Source organism: Taeniopygia guttata, chromosome 2, assembly GCF_048771995.1.
Source record: "Taeniopygia guttata chromosome 2, bTaeGut7.mat, whole genome shotgun sequence".
In the NCBI taxonomy this organism is placed as follows: Eukaryota; Metazoa; Chordata; class Aves; order Passeriformes; family Estrildidae; genus Taeniopygia; species Taeniopygia guttata.
In genome coordinates this window covers 19,676,894-19,694,807 of record NC_133026.1, presented here as the reverse complement: position 1 = coordinate 19,694,807, position 17,914 = coordinate 19,676,894, and the positions used below count along the sequence as shown (strand labels likewise).

The 17,914-nt window shown below is 33.9% G+C and overlaps 1 protein-coding gene across 1 annotated transcript in view; it reads left to right on the top strand.

Annotated features, from left to right (window-relative positions):
- MALRD1 (MAM and LDL receptor class A domain containing 1) overlaps positions 1-17,914 on the top strand; it is a 237,617-nt gene that overhangs the window by 183,734 nt on the left and 35,969 nt on the right. The window contains exons 34-36 of the mRNA XM_072925466.1: positions 4,010-4,288; positions 7,579-7,704; positions 9,807-9,873. Of these exons, the coding sequence (XP_072781567.1) occupies positions 4,010-4,288; positions 7,579-7,704; positions 9,807-9,873 (472 nt within the window). The remainder of the gene's footprint in view (positions 1-4,009; positions 4,289-7,578; positions 7,705-9,806; positions 9,874-17,914) is intronic.

The following is a 17,914-nucleotide window of genomic DNA, read 5'->3' as shown; positions in this document are numbered from 1 at the left end:
CTTTTATACTGTCTTCCTTAGAACTCATCATTTTCAGTAGATTTATCTCCAAATCCTTAAACAGTTTCAAACAGATAATGCTTTTGAAAAAAGTAACCTGTACAATGTCTCCTGCACTCCTGAATGTGGTCTGAAAATGAGTGTCACACAGCACTCAGGAGATGAGTGCTGCCTTGGGAACATCTTTTCTGCATTTGAGAAAAGGTGAGGGAAACATTTTCTTGCCATGCCAGTGTTAGGCAATTGTTGAGTCAAAAAATATTAAGTGACAGAAAGGATATGTGGGCCACAAACGGTCCAATTTGCATCGAAAAGTCTTCAGATTCTGCTGTTTAAATAACTTGCATATATATGTACAAGAGGAAAATATTAGCTTCATAGATATGCATAAGTTTAAAGTTAGTTTTTATTGCTAAATTGTGTGAGTGTACTACTGTGTGTTCGTCAACACATGGAGGGTGTTTCTGATGAGTCTCTCATTAGTGCCAGATCATTTTTCACTGCAAACAACATTGTAGTGTTAACACCTTAGTTTAATTCTTCACAGTGACGAGAAAACAGAATGACTATTCCCACTTTTTAGAAGGAAATGTGTCAGTAGCAGATACTGCAATGATGAACTTAAAATAAATAATTACATGGATGGTAGCTTTGAATACAAGTAATTAGTTTTGCATTAATGTTGCTTGAGATTTCAGTTGGAATTAGTTAATGATTTTCTACATTTGCATATTCTTAATTAGCTTTTATTTGGTTTTAGTTTTATAAAAAATAATGTTTTTATAAATTATCAAAAATTGTACCAGGCACGTTTAATTTATAATTATGAAAAGCATTTATAAACTACTTTATGTAAAGAAAATAGATTGAACTTGGGAGTAGAGTTTTGGCAGACCATGGCAATAACAACTTCTTATAGAATGTCAGCCACATCACAATTTTTCTATTGTGTATGAAACCAAACACATGTGAACTAATTAACATATCACGTGAGTTACTAAGCAAGGGGTACTCCTATGAGCTTTGAAGTACATTCTCATCTCATGCTCTGTTCTGATCTAAAAGGATTTTACTTTTTTCAGGGTATGATTTTGGATTTTTTTTAATGTAGTGCAAATATAAAACAGACCTCCGTAAGATCCCTGGTTAACCTTACACCTAACTCAACCTCGACTCGTCCTTGCTGCCCTTGGTGAATATTGCACATTCTAAGATAATTGCTATGCAAGTCAGGAAGAACTTGATCCTAAAAATTTTTTTCTAACAACCAGAGGGATTAATGATAGAAAATACTAATAGAAAATAATATTAATAATAATAATAATAGAAAAATAATAATCCCCATTCAAAAAGGGCATTCAAGCATTTCTCTATATACTGAATTTGGCACAGGATTATTTACATGCATAAGCTCATTATATGATTGGGCTCATAAGCCTATACTGATGAGGGTTACAAAAGTCTGAAAATAATTTAAAACTCAAGGCCGGGTTCATAACAAGCAACACATTCAATAAATATTGAGTTTAAGAGGGGATTTCAGTTTATAGAACAAATTTGGGTAGAAGCATGTGAGTAAACGTATCATGAACAGGAAATTAAAATGGGTCAGAAATGCTCACAAATGTATTATAATGCAATCTTTCCTGCAACATAAACAGGCAATCACAGCAAAGTCAAATATATTGTATCTGTGTGGGGTTAATTTCCATAGTATCAGAACAAATACAGAAAAGCTAACACAGGATTATGCAAGGACAAAAGAATGTTCATAAACAGAACTGACTGCAGCTTAAGTCATTTTCTCTGCCTTAATGCCCCCTAGGCACTGTGAGGAAAGGGTCAGAAATAACAGAAAGAAAAAAAAAGTACTTTCAAATATAATCATATTTTCTTATTTTTTTCCCCAGAGCAAGTGCAAACTGAAAATAAAAAAAAATAAATTATTCAGCTGTACATAATTTGACAGCATCAGTTCTGTATCAATTGAGAGAGAAATATGTTCTTCCTATGACATTTCATCAGTATCTTGGCAGAATGATGGCCTTATATATAGTTTCTATATGACAAACCAAATTCAGCATTTTCATGGGCTACTATTATTATCTGGTAAAATATAGGACCAAAGTAGAAAAAAATGCAAAATCAGGAATACTTTTAATCTACAAAATCAATCCACTATGTGATCTGAATGTCTATTATGAATGTCAGTGTCTATCAACTACCTAAAACCAACTTCCACAAGACTTTTAAAGTAGCAAAAATAGATTGTTTTTTAAACTAACACATTTATAAAGCACATATGAAGCCATAATCTTTTCAATCCCATCTTTGAGGTATGCATGGCATAATTCTGAATACGAACAGGAGAATATATCATTAAATTATTATTTTCACTGAGTCAATATCCATTTTTGTTATTTTGTTATTTTTATCCTTTTTGTTTACATTATATCCAGTGAATCAAATACATTTTTCTAGTAGGAAGATTTAATTTAATTAATGGCATGAAATAGTATTAGGCATGTTCTATTGTATGAAGCTTTTCAATTATGATTTTCTCATGTAAAGTCAACTTGAAAATCAAAAATTTCTAATCTTGAGAGGGTCTGTATTAAACAGAACTTGGAGCTTTTTCTCCTTATACCTGCTTCACAAGCAATTGGATGGTAAAATAATGCTAATATTCTATTCACATGAATGCATTAGTAGTTCATTTATTTGTACAAAAAGCTATTGTTATTTATGATGGTGATATCCTTGAAACTGAGCATGTTTTAACAAAGTCCTCACACTGTAAAAGCCCAGCCTGGTATTGTAGAATACACAAACATACTGATATGGCCAGTGGATTAAAAGTCATAAAGTCATGCCAAAATCCCTTACGGAGTGTCATGCCTTAATGCAGCAGTAACATTGAACATCTAAGGCCAGAGAACAATACTTGCACCATTTCAAAAGACAAGATAAACCCATGACTTTTGTGCTCGTCTCCTTTGCCTCAGCCCAAGTCAACAGCAAAACTCCTGTCATTTACAGAGGAAGCGACATTAATTTGTCTTACCTTGTCTCTAATGATCACATTATATTTTTTTACTCAGCTGCTGCAAATTGGCCTAGAGAGATTAAATTTTGGAGATTCTTCTCTTTCTCCTGCACATAAAAAGTACAGGAATCCATCACATTGCTTCCATGGGAGATCCTGATGCTATAAAGAAAACAACGCTAGCACAGCCAGCTCCTTAGAAATTAGTTTCCACAAATAGATCCTATGCTTCTGCTGATAAAATTCAGTCGCAATGGTTTTCATAGGAAAAAAGAAAGACTTAGGTATCTGGGACAATTTATTTATATACATGATCACAAAAAGCTTTCCCCAGTATTTTCTTCCAGCAGTGCAAGTAAGCATGGAATATTTAATTAATTTATTTATTTATTTTATTCATTTATTTTTGTCAGCTGTCTGAATTAGTTAAAGTTTTAAATTCTAAAAAGACATTTTTCTTTACTTGTATCCTGGAAACCTATCTAGTATATTTTTATTTAATTCTCTATCAGATCAAGCTAAGTTAAAGAGTCAGAGTGATAAAAAACTAGATCAGTAAAAATTGTTATTGTTACTTTATAAAAATCTTTTTGTTACTTTAGCTTGAAATTATGATTTGAGGGCTTTTATAAGGCTTTCCAGATCCTGGGTGAAAGACAAGATGTATTTATTCTGGTATTCACCCTTCTATATGTACAAGGCAAAAGAAGTAAAAGGATCAAAATAAATGCTGAACTTGAGATTTAGAAGCAAAACGCTGCAACAACAACACTGGAGCTAATATAAGACAAACATTATTAATGCTGTGTTTTGCACTTAGGAGCAAAGCTGGGTTCCTTTTGTTAAAAAAAGTTTAGTAACCAAAATCAGCTGCATTTCCGGCAGTTCCTGTGTCTATCTCACAGGAAGTAAGAATGACTACTGAAAGAATAGAATCCCTAAAAATTCCTTTTCCTCTTGTAGGATCAGCTGATCCACGCCCTCCAACTTGCAGCGGGGATGAGTTCCCGTGTGCTTATGTGCAGCAGTGTTTGCCCCTCGCCGCGCGGTGCAACGGGGTCGAAGATTGCATGGATGGCAGTGATGAGATGAGCTGCCCCATGGAGGTGCCCACCACCACCATGTCCCCGGGCTCCTGCAAGGAAGCAGAGTTCCTGTGTCCTTCCCAAGGCTGTGTCCTGTCCCTCCTGCTGTGCGATGGTGTCCCTGACTGCCGCCTCGGCGAAGATGAAGCTGGCTGCCGTAAGTTACGTCCATGGTGGCGGTTATGGCAATGTTAACTTACCTGCCTAAACCACTGACACTTTAGGAAAGAAAAAGAGCAACATAGTAAAGTTTAGTGTAAAATTCATCATATCCTTGTCAAATAAACCCCTATTCGTGTCACATATCATGCATTAATTGCAGAGGTGCTTTACATTTCTAAATAATTTTGCTTATGCATTTTAATATTCTGGTTATCATTTGGCAAATGCTTTTAAAAATTGCAAATGTGTATCTGTTAATATTTACAAGTATTGCCACATTTTTTCCTTGAATCAGTCAGCTGCATTTGCACTGGCTCTATAACCTCTGATCATGATATGAGAGAAAGATAGGCTTCTGTAGTTCTGTTATTCAGTAACATTTAAGGCTGTCCTGACCTTTCAAGGATTTTGAAATCAAGTATGTTCATGAAGTAGCAGCAATCTCCACCTCAAGCAAGGAAAAGGGCTCACAAACAAAATACAAGGTCAATAGGCTTTGAAATGTAACTGTCATGAGGTGACGTGGAGAAGTATCTGAAACAAATAGACACAAATGTGAGTATCTGCCATTTAAAAATATTTCATTATTAGCAGATGAACAGAGGCCAAATGTTTCATTCCAAGAATTTAAAAATAATTAGCTACACAGAAAAAAAAAGAAAACAAGAAAAGAAGACTTTTACATATAAGCACTTTTCTTCCTAAACCTCTCATGCTCTAAAACTTTTTTTAACATTTTTCTTATCCTTATCAGAATGGAAAAAATTGGTTAAAAAATCAGTTTCCAGTGGGTTATATATTCATGTTCTTCAATATTTTCTATCAAATCTACTAAATATAAAGGCAGGCTACTGCACATGAAATTTAATTTAGCAAAGTAGTCTACCAAACTGGCATGGATTTGGCAGACTCTCTGTGTAAGTCTTTTATTTTGAAGTGAACTCTGTGGTTTTGTTGACAGAAGACATGATTTTAGAGATAACTTTGATGTTAAATTCTACATATCCTGAAGACATGTAGAAATTTTGCATGTTCCTTTCTTCAAATAAACTTGTCATGCTTAATCTTCATTTGATCTTGTTTCCTCCTCAGTCTGTCCTCTGGTAGAGACATCCATACTGTGTTCTATTACATGCACATCCCAACTCCACACCAAAGAAGTTGGTGTGGAACCTCAAAATCTGAAAGCAAAAAGATTTCCATGATTTTGTGTATTACCCAAGCAATTGAGATAATGCATTGTTTTGTTTATTTGACCTCTTTGACTTCAAAACAAAACCCAGAGGTTAAGAAGAAATTAAATCCTGGTCTCTTCAAAGAAAAAAATATTCTCCATAGGTATTTCACAGCTTTGGGGTTCTCAGTCTGAAGAAAACTTAGTCAAGTCTGTACTTCATTGTTACTCCAAAATTCAGTTCATAGTAAATAAACATGTAAGCATTGATAGCATAAGATAGAAATACAGAAGCAGTAATTCTTGTTTCTTCTCTGAAGAAGATAATTCAGAGAAGCAAAACAAAGCAGAGAAGAAGGCAAAGCAAAAAGAAAATTATTTGTGTGAGTTTGGAATTAAATCAATGGAAAGATGATTACTATCACAGCTGGTGCTGAGATCCAGCTGCGAATGCCATGACAGCACAGCGTTTAATCTTTAGCTTCCTACTTATAACAGGTGAAAACCCATAGAAGTTTGTCAGCTGGGGAAGGCCAGAGAGAAAACATAAATATCTCATAAGCTTCATTCTTTTATTGAAATTATGCATGATCTACAAAATTGATTGTTGTGCTAGTAACTCCAACCTATGTGTACTCCAATAATAGCACAGATTGAAAGTAGGGATATATTTTTTTAGGTTTTAGATAGATGGTTTTTTTCCTTGATGCAGATCAAATCTACCTGATCATTTTAGAAAACTTCGCTTCAGGAATTACTGGCACTTTCCATTTTTTGTCCCATAGCAATTTTATTCATTTAAGTGCAAAACAAAACACTTAACACTATTTAAGTGTAGAACAAAAATGTTCTGGGTTCTGAATTCAGGAATTAATCAGGGAAAGTTTTCTTTTGTGATAAAGACTAGTTGTCAAAATGCATCTTGCAGAGATTAAGGATAAAGCCTTAAAAGAGGCTAGGACAAAAAAACCCCAACCAAACAAAAAACCATTGGTCAAGTCCCTACTAAAAACACAGTTTCTACCACAGAAATGCTTTTCTTCACAACTTAGGAATTTATGCAGACAGAATATCCTGTGGAGTTCACATAGCAGTTAGGTTGTACAACATTATGCTAATACTGTTTTGTACTTACTAATGAAGTGGATTTTATAACTTGTTGCATTGAACAAAAAAATTCTGGAAGTGTTTTCCAGTTAAAGATATTCTACTTGGCCGTCTCTCTTCTTGCTGACAATTTTAGTGAAAGGTATATTACCTCACATATTTAGTCTTTTATGTGCCTGATTAAATACTAAGGGTGTAAAACAAACATATTAACACCAGTGGGATGTATACATTCGTTTTTCACATACCAACATCCTTTTACACCTGCATCCTCTGATTGAAGTTCTAATAGCAATGAATAAAGAGTAATTTCTCAGTTTTCTGTAGTGCACCAAAATGTATCTCTTGTAGATTTGGTAAGTTTTAAATACCTATAAAATAATAATAAAATTAGACTTTCAAAGTGGCTGTGATAGCATTATCCCTTCTACTGGTTTAATTTGCACCTGGAAAATTAAATATAGATGAAAATTGGATATTTTTATTTTCATATCTTTACTATTTTTAGTGTCTCCATGTAGTCTTTACATTCTTTACCTCAGCACCAATAACTTGGTGTCATTGTCCTTAATTGCAAAATTTTCAACTGTTAGGTCCATTGCTACTACTGTTCCCTCTGTAATGTGTTAAAATTATGTGTAAACAAATTGATTCCTTAATTTTGAAACTAGTTGTTGAATGAAAGTTAATTATGTTTGCTGATATCATTTCTATGGGTTTTCTTTGGGATCTTGCAGTATACACTCTCAACATTGTGAGTTAATATGCACTCCTTCACAAATATTACATGGAAAAATTTGGTTTCTGTACCATCTGTGCTCTGTATTTGTTTACTTATTTAGCATCTCAGTAGTAAAGTTGCATGTCTTTGAAGATGAAAGCTTGGAGAGGTCAGACAGATGCAAGTTAATATCCTACACTATGAATCAAGTTTTCTACTAGTTTTTGAACAGTGAGAAAAAAAATACAGCTGATGATAACGACCATGTTATTTTTCATTCCAGCCATTAAAGATTGTTCCAATGGTTCTTTGTTATGTGCTTCAACTAATCAATGTATACCACTCTCCCAGCGTTGTGATGGAATTGTAGACTGCATTGATTCCAGCCTTGATGAATCTGGCTGTTCAGGTACATAGTTTTGCATAAAAATATCATTTGAAACAAATAAAGTGTAGTTATTTCCTACTGAATGTTTTGACAGACCTCAAAGTTGACCAAAGTTCCTCTGCTAAAAGTTTGTCAAATTATATTAGGCATGAATTTTCCTGATGAAAGTATGACACAGATGAAGTGAGAAAAAGATGAAGGATGATATGCTTAAAAACTTAACATCTTCATAAGGGGTGTTTCTTACTGTATAAACACATTGTTAAAAAAAAAAAAACAACCTAGCCCTTTGTAGTAAACTTTTAGGATTTCCCTTGATTTTAGGCAGTTGAGTTAACTCACATTGTTGAGTAAAAGGCTTGTGGTGGTTTGGCTTATTTGTGGTTTCGTTGGCTTTTTATTGGGTTTTTTCTGTTTGTTTGTTTTTTTTTTTTTCCCAAGTGTATTACAAATCCAGACTGGAAAATAAACTAAATAGCATTTTTTTAGCACAGTGCATTTGACACAATATTCATGTTTGGTTTGCAGTAGGTAAATGGTGGAGAAAGATAACTACAAGACAATAATACACATTCAATGTGAATTAGCTTTTTATTAACAAAATCTAACAAATACATGGACAATGGTGACATAAATAATTAAATCTGTATTCAGAATGTCTCATTCAATGACAGAAAGGTACTGCAGCTCCTTCCCAAGACAGATATAAACTCTTGACCAGTTCTGTGCTGACAGTACTCTGCCAGCTTTGCTGAAGTTGCATTAGCTGAGAATTTAACTCTCTATTTTTATATTATTTATTACTTATGTGATAAAATTCACAACACACATGCATTGCAGTTATATAATTAATTATAATATATTAAATGTCTGTTCACAAACTAAAAGTTTTACAAACACTTATTGGTAGAAGGCATCCAAAAGTTTCTTTGGGAGTAAAATTGACCACAAGTATTGTGTTCACTATCTCTCATAGCATCATGAAATGGTTCGGATTGGAAGGGACCTTAAAAATCAAAAAGTTGCAACGGCCCTGACTTGGGCAGGGACACCTTCACAAGCCCAGATTGCTCATGTGACGGAAGGAATCATACTTCAACATTAAAAAATACCACTTATATAATTTTGAGAGAATTAATATTTGGTAAATTGGATTTATAAAAATTATTTTAAATTAAAAGGAATTTATCCAGAAATTAATTCAATATAGAAGAATATATAGCATAAACTAGTAGACATGCATAACAGTAATTTACAAATTTTCCACTATCTTTCCAGAAAGACCTTTTAAGTAAGCAATGCACTTTTCAAAATTTTATCCTGAAATGGGAGGTGTCCACATTGAATAGCACTGTTATATCCTGCAATAAACAATTTCACTTTGCATATATCCAAAATTCTCTACATCTAATTGGTAAATTACCAGTTATTTTCATACTATAGAAGATTGAGGATATTCCTTTTTTATTTTTAGTTTTTTCTTGCTAAAGCAATGTAAAACTAAGCTTTAGTAAAATTAAATGTGGTGATGTGGAAATCCAAGTTAATAGACATCAAAAGGTTTTAAAGAATATCACTAAGTACTTAAACTTAGTTTAAATACTTAGCTTAAGTATGAAAGCCTGATTTCCCTCATTCTTATGAGAATGTGATTTTAACTGTTAAAATTCTAAATATCTCTAATAAAAGGCACAAAGAAGTGTCTGTTCACCAGCCCTATATAAAACCTATTAAAAATTATGTAGACTTAGTTACTAATTAAATATTAGTTCAATTCCTTTGTGTCTTATTTTATATATTCCTGTTGTTTGAAAATCAAGTACGTGGCAAAAATTCCATTTCCAGAGGCAGATGAAAATCTCACTTGAGAAAAATTTGAAGCCGCTTCAAGTACAGCATCAGGATTTCAATAAGCTCAAGAGCACTCCAATGCTTGTAATATTCTTAGGACTTCACACTTGTATCAGCAAGTCCCGATTAAAAAAAAAAAAAAAAAAAAAAGTTTTGGAAGTGCTAAGCACTCAAAAGGACAGGTGTGAATATTTTGCCATTTTGAAAATCAGATAATGACAAATGTAATAAAAAAGAGGGAGAAATCACAATTTGTACCTTTATGTTTGCAGCTTGTCCTGAAGGATACTGCAAAAATGGAGGAAAATGCACCATCAAAGATGACATTCCATTGTGCCAGTAAGTTTCATTGGCAATTGACTTGTGCTTGAGGTTGGAGAAAGATGCTGTTGAACAGGTGGATTACTCCCCAGGGATTGAAATTATATTTGGTAGAAGTGTATTTTTAAAAGTCTCTGTATTCTACACTACTTTTATTTACATTTAGTGAGTTAAACCATATTTAGAGAAGAATGTTATTTATCAGATAGAATTTTCTGTAACTTTTATCTTTTATTTCATGAGACAATGTGTTGGCCTGACACCCTAAGTTTTCTGTTTCGTGTTTCACTGCAACATTTCAAAACACATGTTTCTGTGCCTTATTTGCAGCAGGGTATTGTATACCTCAGATGAGATTTTACAGCAGGTCACATACTCATCTTTATCTTCCTGTTAGGAATTTGGAAAAAGAAAAGGTTTTTTCCACTTGTCTCCCCTCAAAAAAGGGGTTAACAATATGCTTGCATTTTTTTCTGGAAATATTCTCTGATAAAAACATAACGTATGCAATTCCAGTGTAGAATGTATGAGCTGTTAGAAAGAGTGTCAGGATATCTGAAGCAACTAATTTGCACAAGATATCAATGTTTCCCTTTGGGAAATTAAAGGAGAATTTATAAGTGCAAAGAAAGTGATGGTATGTGTTATCATGCTTTTGTCCTTCACATGCTTCAGTGGAGCTTGCCAGAGTTTGCCAAATTACTAAAGTAACTGTTTTATCACAGTAGCCATCTTAGTCAAGATTAGATGCTAAGGTTTGTCTCCTAGTTGCCAGGAGATGCACATTAATAAGCCTGCTTTGTCTTTCAAGACAGGTTTATTCTTGATTAGATGAAGAAATGTAATATATAGCATATAAAATATAGGGACATTCATATAGCGTATTTAAATTTGGATCTAAGAAAAACCTGTTAATTACTTGCAGATTTCCCAAAAAATGTCCACTATAATAGAACAGAGAATAGTCTCTTGACAGATCGTGCCAAGGATCTTGAAATTTCATCAAGGTGGCTGCTTCAAAATTTTGTTGAACACATAAAGAGAGAAAGGGGACAAAAACCATAGGGAAAGACTGCAGAACGGAAAATCAGCAGAAAATAAAGGGACTTGCAATAGGAGGTTTGTAATTTGTAGATTAAATCATTGATCAAAAATAAAATTGCTTGTAGGGACAAAGCTCTGGGGGAGTAATTGAGATTTTAAGTGTATGAGAGAATTATGAGAATTGAACTTCTGTTCAGACTTGCAAGAGAAAGTAATCCAAACTAGCAAATCTTTTTTATCCACAGAAATAAAAGACAGTTGGAATAAAAATAGTATATTAAACTAGTAAGTAGGGTTGTTTACCTCAGTGTTCAGTAAGAAACATATTTAATTCTGATGTAATGCACAGGCAATCTGAGCAAAGGCACAGAAACAAAAATTCCTTGACTGGGGGGTTAACATAACTTCAAGAGCTGTACAAGGTTGTGTTGGGTCATCTCTAGAGAAGAATGCAGAACACCAGTGCATGTTGCAATGGCTTTCTGAAAACTGCCTCTAGGGGAAGTGGCTGGAGAACAACAAAAGGAGAAGAAAATGGATGGCCAGATCAACAGTCTGATATCAGTACCATTCATGGCTTCTTAAGATTTTTAAGGAATTACTTGTATACATATTATATAAGCACTTTTATTATTTTCTGTACTAAGATAAACTTCTGCATGAGTTTCTGAAATTCCACATCAAGACCATAAAAAGACAAAAAAACCCCCCCCAAAAATATACCTAAAATAATTAAAAATGTATATCAGTTTTCAATACCCAAGGGGAAAACAACAAAAATCCAAAACCAAAAACAAAACAACCCCACAAAACCCCAAAACAACTGAACAAAAATAAAAGTTATCAGGAAAAATATGCTATTTTTTTGCCTTTTAGTTCTCAGTTCATGTTCTAAATTTCCTGAAAGATAAATTCTAAATTTAGCTAGAAATATCTTCCTCCCTTGAGAGCAGCTGTTCTTCTAGACTGCAGGATAGGTCAGGAGAAAAAGCAGAGTGTGTAAGAGTGAAGGAAGCCTGTTCCACAGCAAGGAGACCCCTGAAAAGAACACAGTATAGATACTGCCCTGCCACAGAAATGACAGAGTCTTCCCAGATACCCAGATGTAATTGTGTGAGGATCAAAGTGCTCTTAAAAGTCCCTGGGTTTGACTAATACTATTCAGAGACACAGCAGAAAAGGAGAAAATTTAACATATTCTTTTCTTACTATTTTATCTGGCAAAATGGATTCTGATCTTCCCCCAAGTGAGATGATTGTTCTGTAATTTCTATAAAACAAAACTGGAGTCTGAAGTTCAAAAGTCATTCTCAGGCCTCCCTGAGAATGTTGGTTTAACAAAAAATTGGAGTGGACTGGTCTCAAAGCTTCATTTGTTCCATTATGTTTCTATAAAAACTGAAATTGCTGCTCATTTTAGGTTAGTTTGAAGTAAACTGATATAAAAGAATAGAGTTTCTGGAAAATATTTTTGCCGGTGATAGCTGCGTTTTTCTGTAGGTTTAATGCAGTGGGGTTGAAGTAGTTGACTATATAGGCTTCCAGTAGTTTAACCTGCAAGCATGGGAACAGTGAATTTGGAGTAGCTGCTTAGGCAAAAGAAAGCACTAGCATTTAACTATTTGAAGAGACTGAAAGCAGATAGTAGATTTTATACATTTAGTGTTTCTCCAGTTCCTTTGATGCTGTATGTTTTTACATGTATGAACTAGTGTAGCTTAGCTATATATGAAGTTAATACTTAGGGCATCACCCTTTCTTTCAAGAGGATGTAACTAAGGGGGATCAGTAGCAGTGGGAGGTGAGTTCTGACATCCCTCTGTGAAGAGATGCCTGTAGACCTGGTGGAAATGATAGCAGTGGTTACAAGTCTAGACAAAATTTCAGTATATATTGGAGTAGGTAAGAAAGCTGATGTATCAGATTGCTGTAATCTTTGTTCATGCTACTGAAGACAGCTTCTCTAGGCTAGTGCATAATGACTGTATTAACATCGGTGAGATGCCCAGTGTTTGAGAATGTGACTGCTTCTGTCGGATGTTCTCAGTGAGAGTATGTGAGTAAATGCAGAGCAGTGATGCTTGGGTGATGGTTATCTTCCTACTTGAACAAAACACAGCTGTCCTGCTCCTGCTTGGCATTTGAATTTTTGAGTTAGCTTTGAAAGTCACTCGCACTTGTTTCTGCTACTTGGTCAGGAGAGTAATTGGGGTGCATATTGAATATATTTGTCTTGTACTTTCTATTTCATGGTATTTTCTTTGTCTGCCAGACTAGATGGAGCTTTAATCTGAAATCCTATGGCTATTCTCATTTGACAAAATGTGACTTCTATTTGTCTTGACTGAGGTCTCTTTTGTAGTTAATGAGCAGCCAAGTAGCTGGTGCTGGCAATCAGCTACTGTGATTGCACCAGCAAATCATGATAATTTGAGCAATAATGACTAGAATTTTTGCAATTTCCATCCTCCAATTTCAAAATAATTCCTTTGATTATATGTATGCTTTCCCAAACTGTTTGTCCAGTGTCTCTTTGTTTTAATTGTGCTTTAAAGTGAAACCACAGACTCCTGGAAACATAGGAGAGGAATGAATATAGAGGAGAACAAGCAAGCTGGGAAAAGTGTGTTTCTAACACACTAAAGTGGAAGGGTGAGGCTTCAATGATTTTACTGGTGTTGAAAGAAAAAAACAAACACTGGTAACAGAAAAAAAAAAAACCAAAAACAAAACAAAAAAAAAAAAACCAAAACACCAAACCAGTCTCTTCACACATGTTTTTCATTCTCAACTAACTGGACAAGAGTAATATTAAACATGCACATTCAAATGTACTAAACATTACATATAATAAATATTAAATCATCATTGAATCATAAAATGGTTTGGGTTGGAAGGAACCTGTAAAGTTCACCTAATCCAAACCTCTCTGCAATGAGTAATTTTATCTTCAATTAGATCAGGTTGCTCAGAACCCCATCCAAACTGACTGTGAATCTGCCACATCTCTGGGCAGTATATTTCAGCATTTCACAAAGTATTGCAAACAAAGTATTTTATCATGAGTAGTACAATAGCAAACATCATTTCACGAAATTTGAAGAAAAAAGGGTGGGGGTTTTTTTGGTAGTTGAGGTATTTTTTCAGAATCTGGTTTTGTTTTCAAAATACTAGTTTCTAGTAAGCATGATACATTTTTGAGGAGCCCTGCAAGTGGCATGGAGCATCACATAATTTCTTGGTAAACTGTTTGATACCTTTTCCGGTTAAGTATCATATATGGCAAAGAAGGTAAATCCTACATCCTCACTGGACAATGTCTTTCAGTAACAAACATAGGGTTCTTCCTGTTTTTTTTCCTAAACATATTTGACTTTGGATCTACTCTTACTTGTTCTGTGTTACTGGATTTTTGAGGACTAATGGTGGTAAGTATCTTTAAAAACTAAAAGTGGGAGGATTTTTATATGATTTTTATATCACACAGGATGTCAGGAAAATGGAGTGATAATAGTATTACAGCCTAAGAAAAAGAAATGTTTGGAAGCATCTGGATTATGATTTGATGGAAATATGAAGTGTAACACTGATGATATAGAAACACCAATTCATGAGTAAAGAGAGTTTATAAAAAGAGAAGAAAGCAGTTTCCATTTCAGCTACATTTTCTCCTGCTCCTCTCAGAAATTCCCACCTCAGAGGGAGAATTGCTGGCATAGCAGATGCTGATTCACTGCAGATTATTAATGGTTCAAACAAAGTAAATTGGTACTGATTTCACTTGTTCCCTAAGAATTTTCTTTAAGATTTACTGAACAAGTGGGACATGGGTAAATTGATAATGCTATATTGAGCATATACACCTACTCACGAAAACTGTAGTCATGAAAATCAATTGTACATAGAAGAGCAATGAAATAAGGATGTAGCCATGAATAAAAACAAAAGCCGTGATGAATAGTCAAAAGGATAAGACACTGAAAACAGATGTCATATTGCAATTTGGATTTTGGGAAGCACAAGCATATCTACAAATATACATAGTTAGTAAAGAGAAGGGGTTTTTTCACATCTTTCCTTTACCCAAGTCTCATTTGAAAAGTGATACTCTTGCAAATTAAAAACCAAATTCAGGTTACCTAGTTAGGTAAAATTAAGAATAGGAGGACAAGTTAATACATTTATTCTGCAGAAAAAATTAGAACAACTTGTCATGAAAGAAAATATGCAATATATTGATGGAAATGCATGTTAAATATTTGCTTACCGAAAACTCTTTCCTAAAGTTTCTATTTATTCTATTATTTTTTTTTTTTGTTCAGTCCTAATCCTTTCTTATTTGGAAACTCCTCATTAAATCAAGATGATTGATACAACTTGCAATACTTTTGCCTTTTCGTTTTTCACGTTTCTAACTTCATAACCTTTTCCAAAGGCAAATCTCATAGGGATTAAGGTGCAATGCAGCGGAAACTTCGATTCAAAAATCTTAGCATTTGGTCTATTTTGCAATAGCTGGGATGAAACAACTTTTGCTTCTCCTGCTGATTGCCTGCTCACAGGATGTTCAGTGATCATTTCACAGCACAAAAATAAATGGAAAATCTTTTGAATCCTTCATATATTAGAATTTACAAAATAATGTTCCTTCATTTTGAAAACTATGTGTCAAATTTGTTTATGAGTTGGGATTTTTTTCATTTATATTTTCCCCACTTGTACCAATTGACTTCAAAGTAAATAAATTTGGCCAAATCATTTTTATCTAGTGAGATACTTGCCATTGAGCAATTATCAATGGCATACACTGCCTATCTTTTGTATTTAGAAGGAGTTTACTTCAAGTTTTGCTCTTCTTCTTCTTCTTCTGCAGATAATAGTATGATCCTGAGGTCAGCTCTTTATCACACCGAAGCCAGTTGCCTCATGCATTTGCAACTTCTAGAAATGAGGGGAAAAACCCCTGATATTTGTCTTAGTCAAAACTAATTGAATACATAGGGCAGTTTGCCACCTTCTGCAGTGAGGCAGGGTTATGCTATGAAGTTCTCTTGTAAGTGGTCTGGATCAGTTGACCTATTAATTCAATGATTTCAGAAGGAATCTGTCTTTTTCTGGTTTTCTTATTATAGAACTAAAGCAAGGTTGTCTCTATGTAACTGCTAAAGTTTGATTGCACATAATTGAAAGCCAGATGTTAGAGTCAATTCAATAAATACAACTGAACAGACATACAGGATGATCTCACAACACATTTCTGATCATATTTTTTAGAACTCTCTAACACTTGATTCAATTGTAAATCAGACTTCCTCATTTCACTCTTAAGTTTTGGTCTTTTTTTTTTTACAGAAAATAAAATTGCAAGATATCTTTAAAACTGGAAACAAGCTAAATAGCTTATAGTTCTTCCTCTGTTTTCCTGAGGTGAAATATTACTGTGACAAATGAAAAAAGTCTCACTTGAATGACCCATTGATAGAATCAGAAGAGCACTGACAATGGAAGTGCTTATTTTAAATATAGCCTACTGGTTATTTTGGAAAACAAACTGTGAAGTATGTATTTTCAAATTGCCTCTTCATGATATGTTTGCTGAGTGGGGAGATTTTTACCTGTAAAGAAAATCAGCAAGGAATTTCTGGGACAATTTTGATTTAAAGAACTTAATTAAAAAATTGTACAACCTTTTCTTGCAAAATTTTAGAGTTGAAAGGTGCCAACACAGCTTTGGGAATAAAAGTAACTGCATGTTTTATTATAAAAGGTGATATTCCTACATTATCAAATGTCATTGCAACTCTCAAGATCACAGAGAGAAATATATTTAGTAGCTGAAAAAAAAAATTGATGCATTAATTTGAAGATACTATAATCTTATTGAGAAGGGTATAATTTAGTATCTACAGTGAAAATTACTTGGACATATAATAATGATTAAGTGAAAAAAATTCTCCTCAGAAATCAGCAACGGTTGGATCAGCAATGCTTAAGTTGCTGAAAGGATTCAACCTCTCCGATAAATATCCTATATTTCTCATTTGATTTTCAATTCATTCTTTTAAGAGACTCAAAACAAAATGAGGAATCTGCAAGGTGTAGGAAACCACAGCTGGACTTTTATTATTACTAAGTACAATGAACCTTTACCTCAGAATGGCTTGCACACAAAACTCTAGACTTTATTACATTTAAAATTCAGGAGATAGGTTTGTCTTCAGTAAGGAAAGGCTTGGGATGTGGGAAGTGTATGTGTAGGAGAGGATGTATTTTGAGTAATGAGAGATTTTTGTATGGGAGAATGTTAATTAATGTTGGATATTGGATGTTTGCCAAAGTATGGAGGGTCCCCTGAAGGGTTACTCCTACTAATACCAGATGCTCAAAAGTAGGAAACATGGATAGAAAGCTTTAAATCAAAACATTTTTTGTTCTATTTTGTTCAAAACAGGAAAGAATAGCAGTAAAATAATAAATACTTTTTGAAAGAGAGAAAAAAGAGAACAATTGAGGAAGTATAAACAAGGATTGCAAAGATTCTTGTTCTACAGCCACTGCTTCACATTCATGTGGCTGTCTTTCGTCGACAGCAATTTAAAAACATCTGTGTGTCTCTATTCATAGGCAGAGAAATTGCTCTAATTTTTTGGATTATATTAAGTTAAACAATAATTTATAATTCTGGGTTCAGATAGTCTTATTTAGACTGAGTTACGATCTTTTTCCAAATTCGGTCTTCCTGGATTTAAGTGAAAGTAAGAAGCAGTACTTGGAATGACATCCAGTATTTTCACTCCCTAAGATTACACCTGCATGTCTGCATATCAGACTTTGTTGTCTAGAATGACAATCAGCTCAGTGTCAGAGTCCTCTCTGTGTAAGGCACCTGGAGGCTGCTGGTTGGATACACCTAATCCAATTCAGAATGTGGCACAAAAGCTGTAAGGCAGACTTTTGGAAAACACGTATATCATGAAGCACGTTGACAAGAATTTTGAACTGTGACTAAAATGAG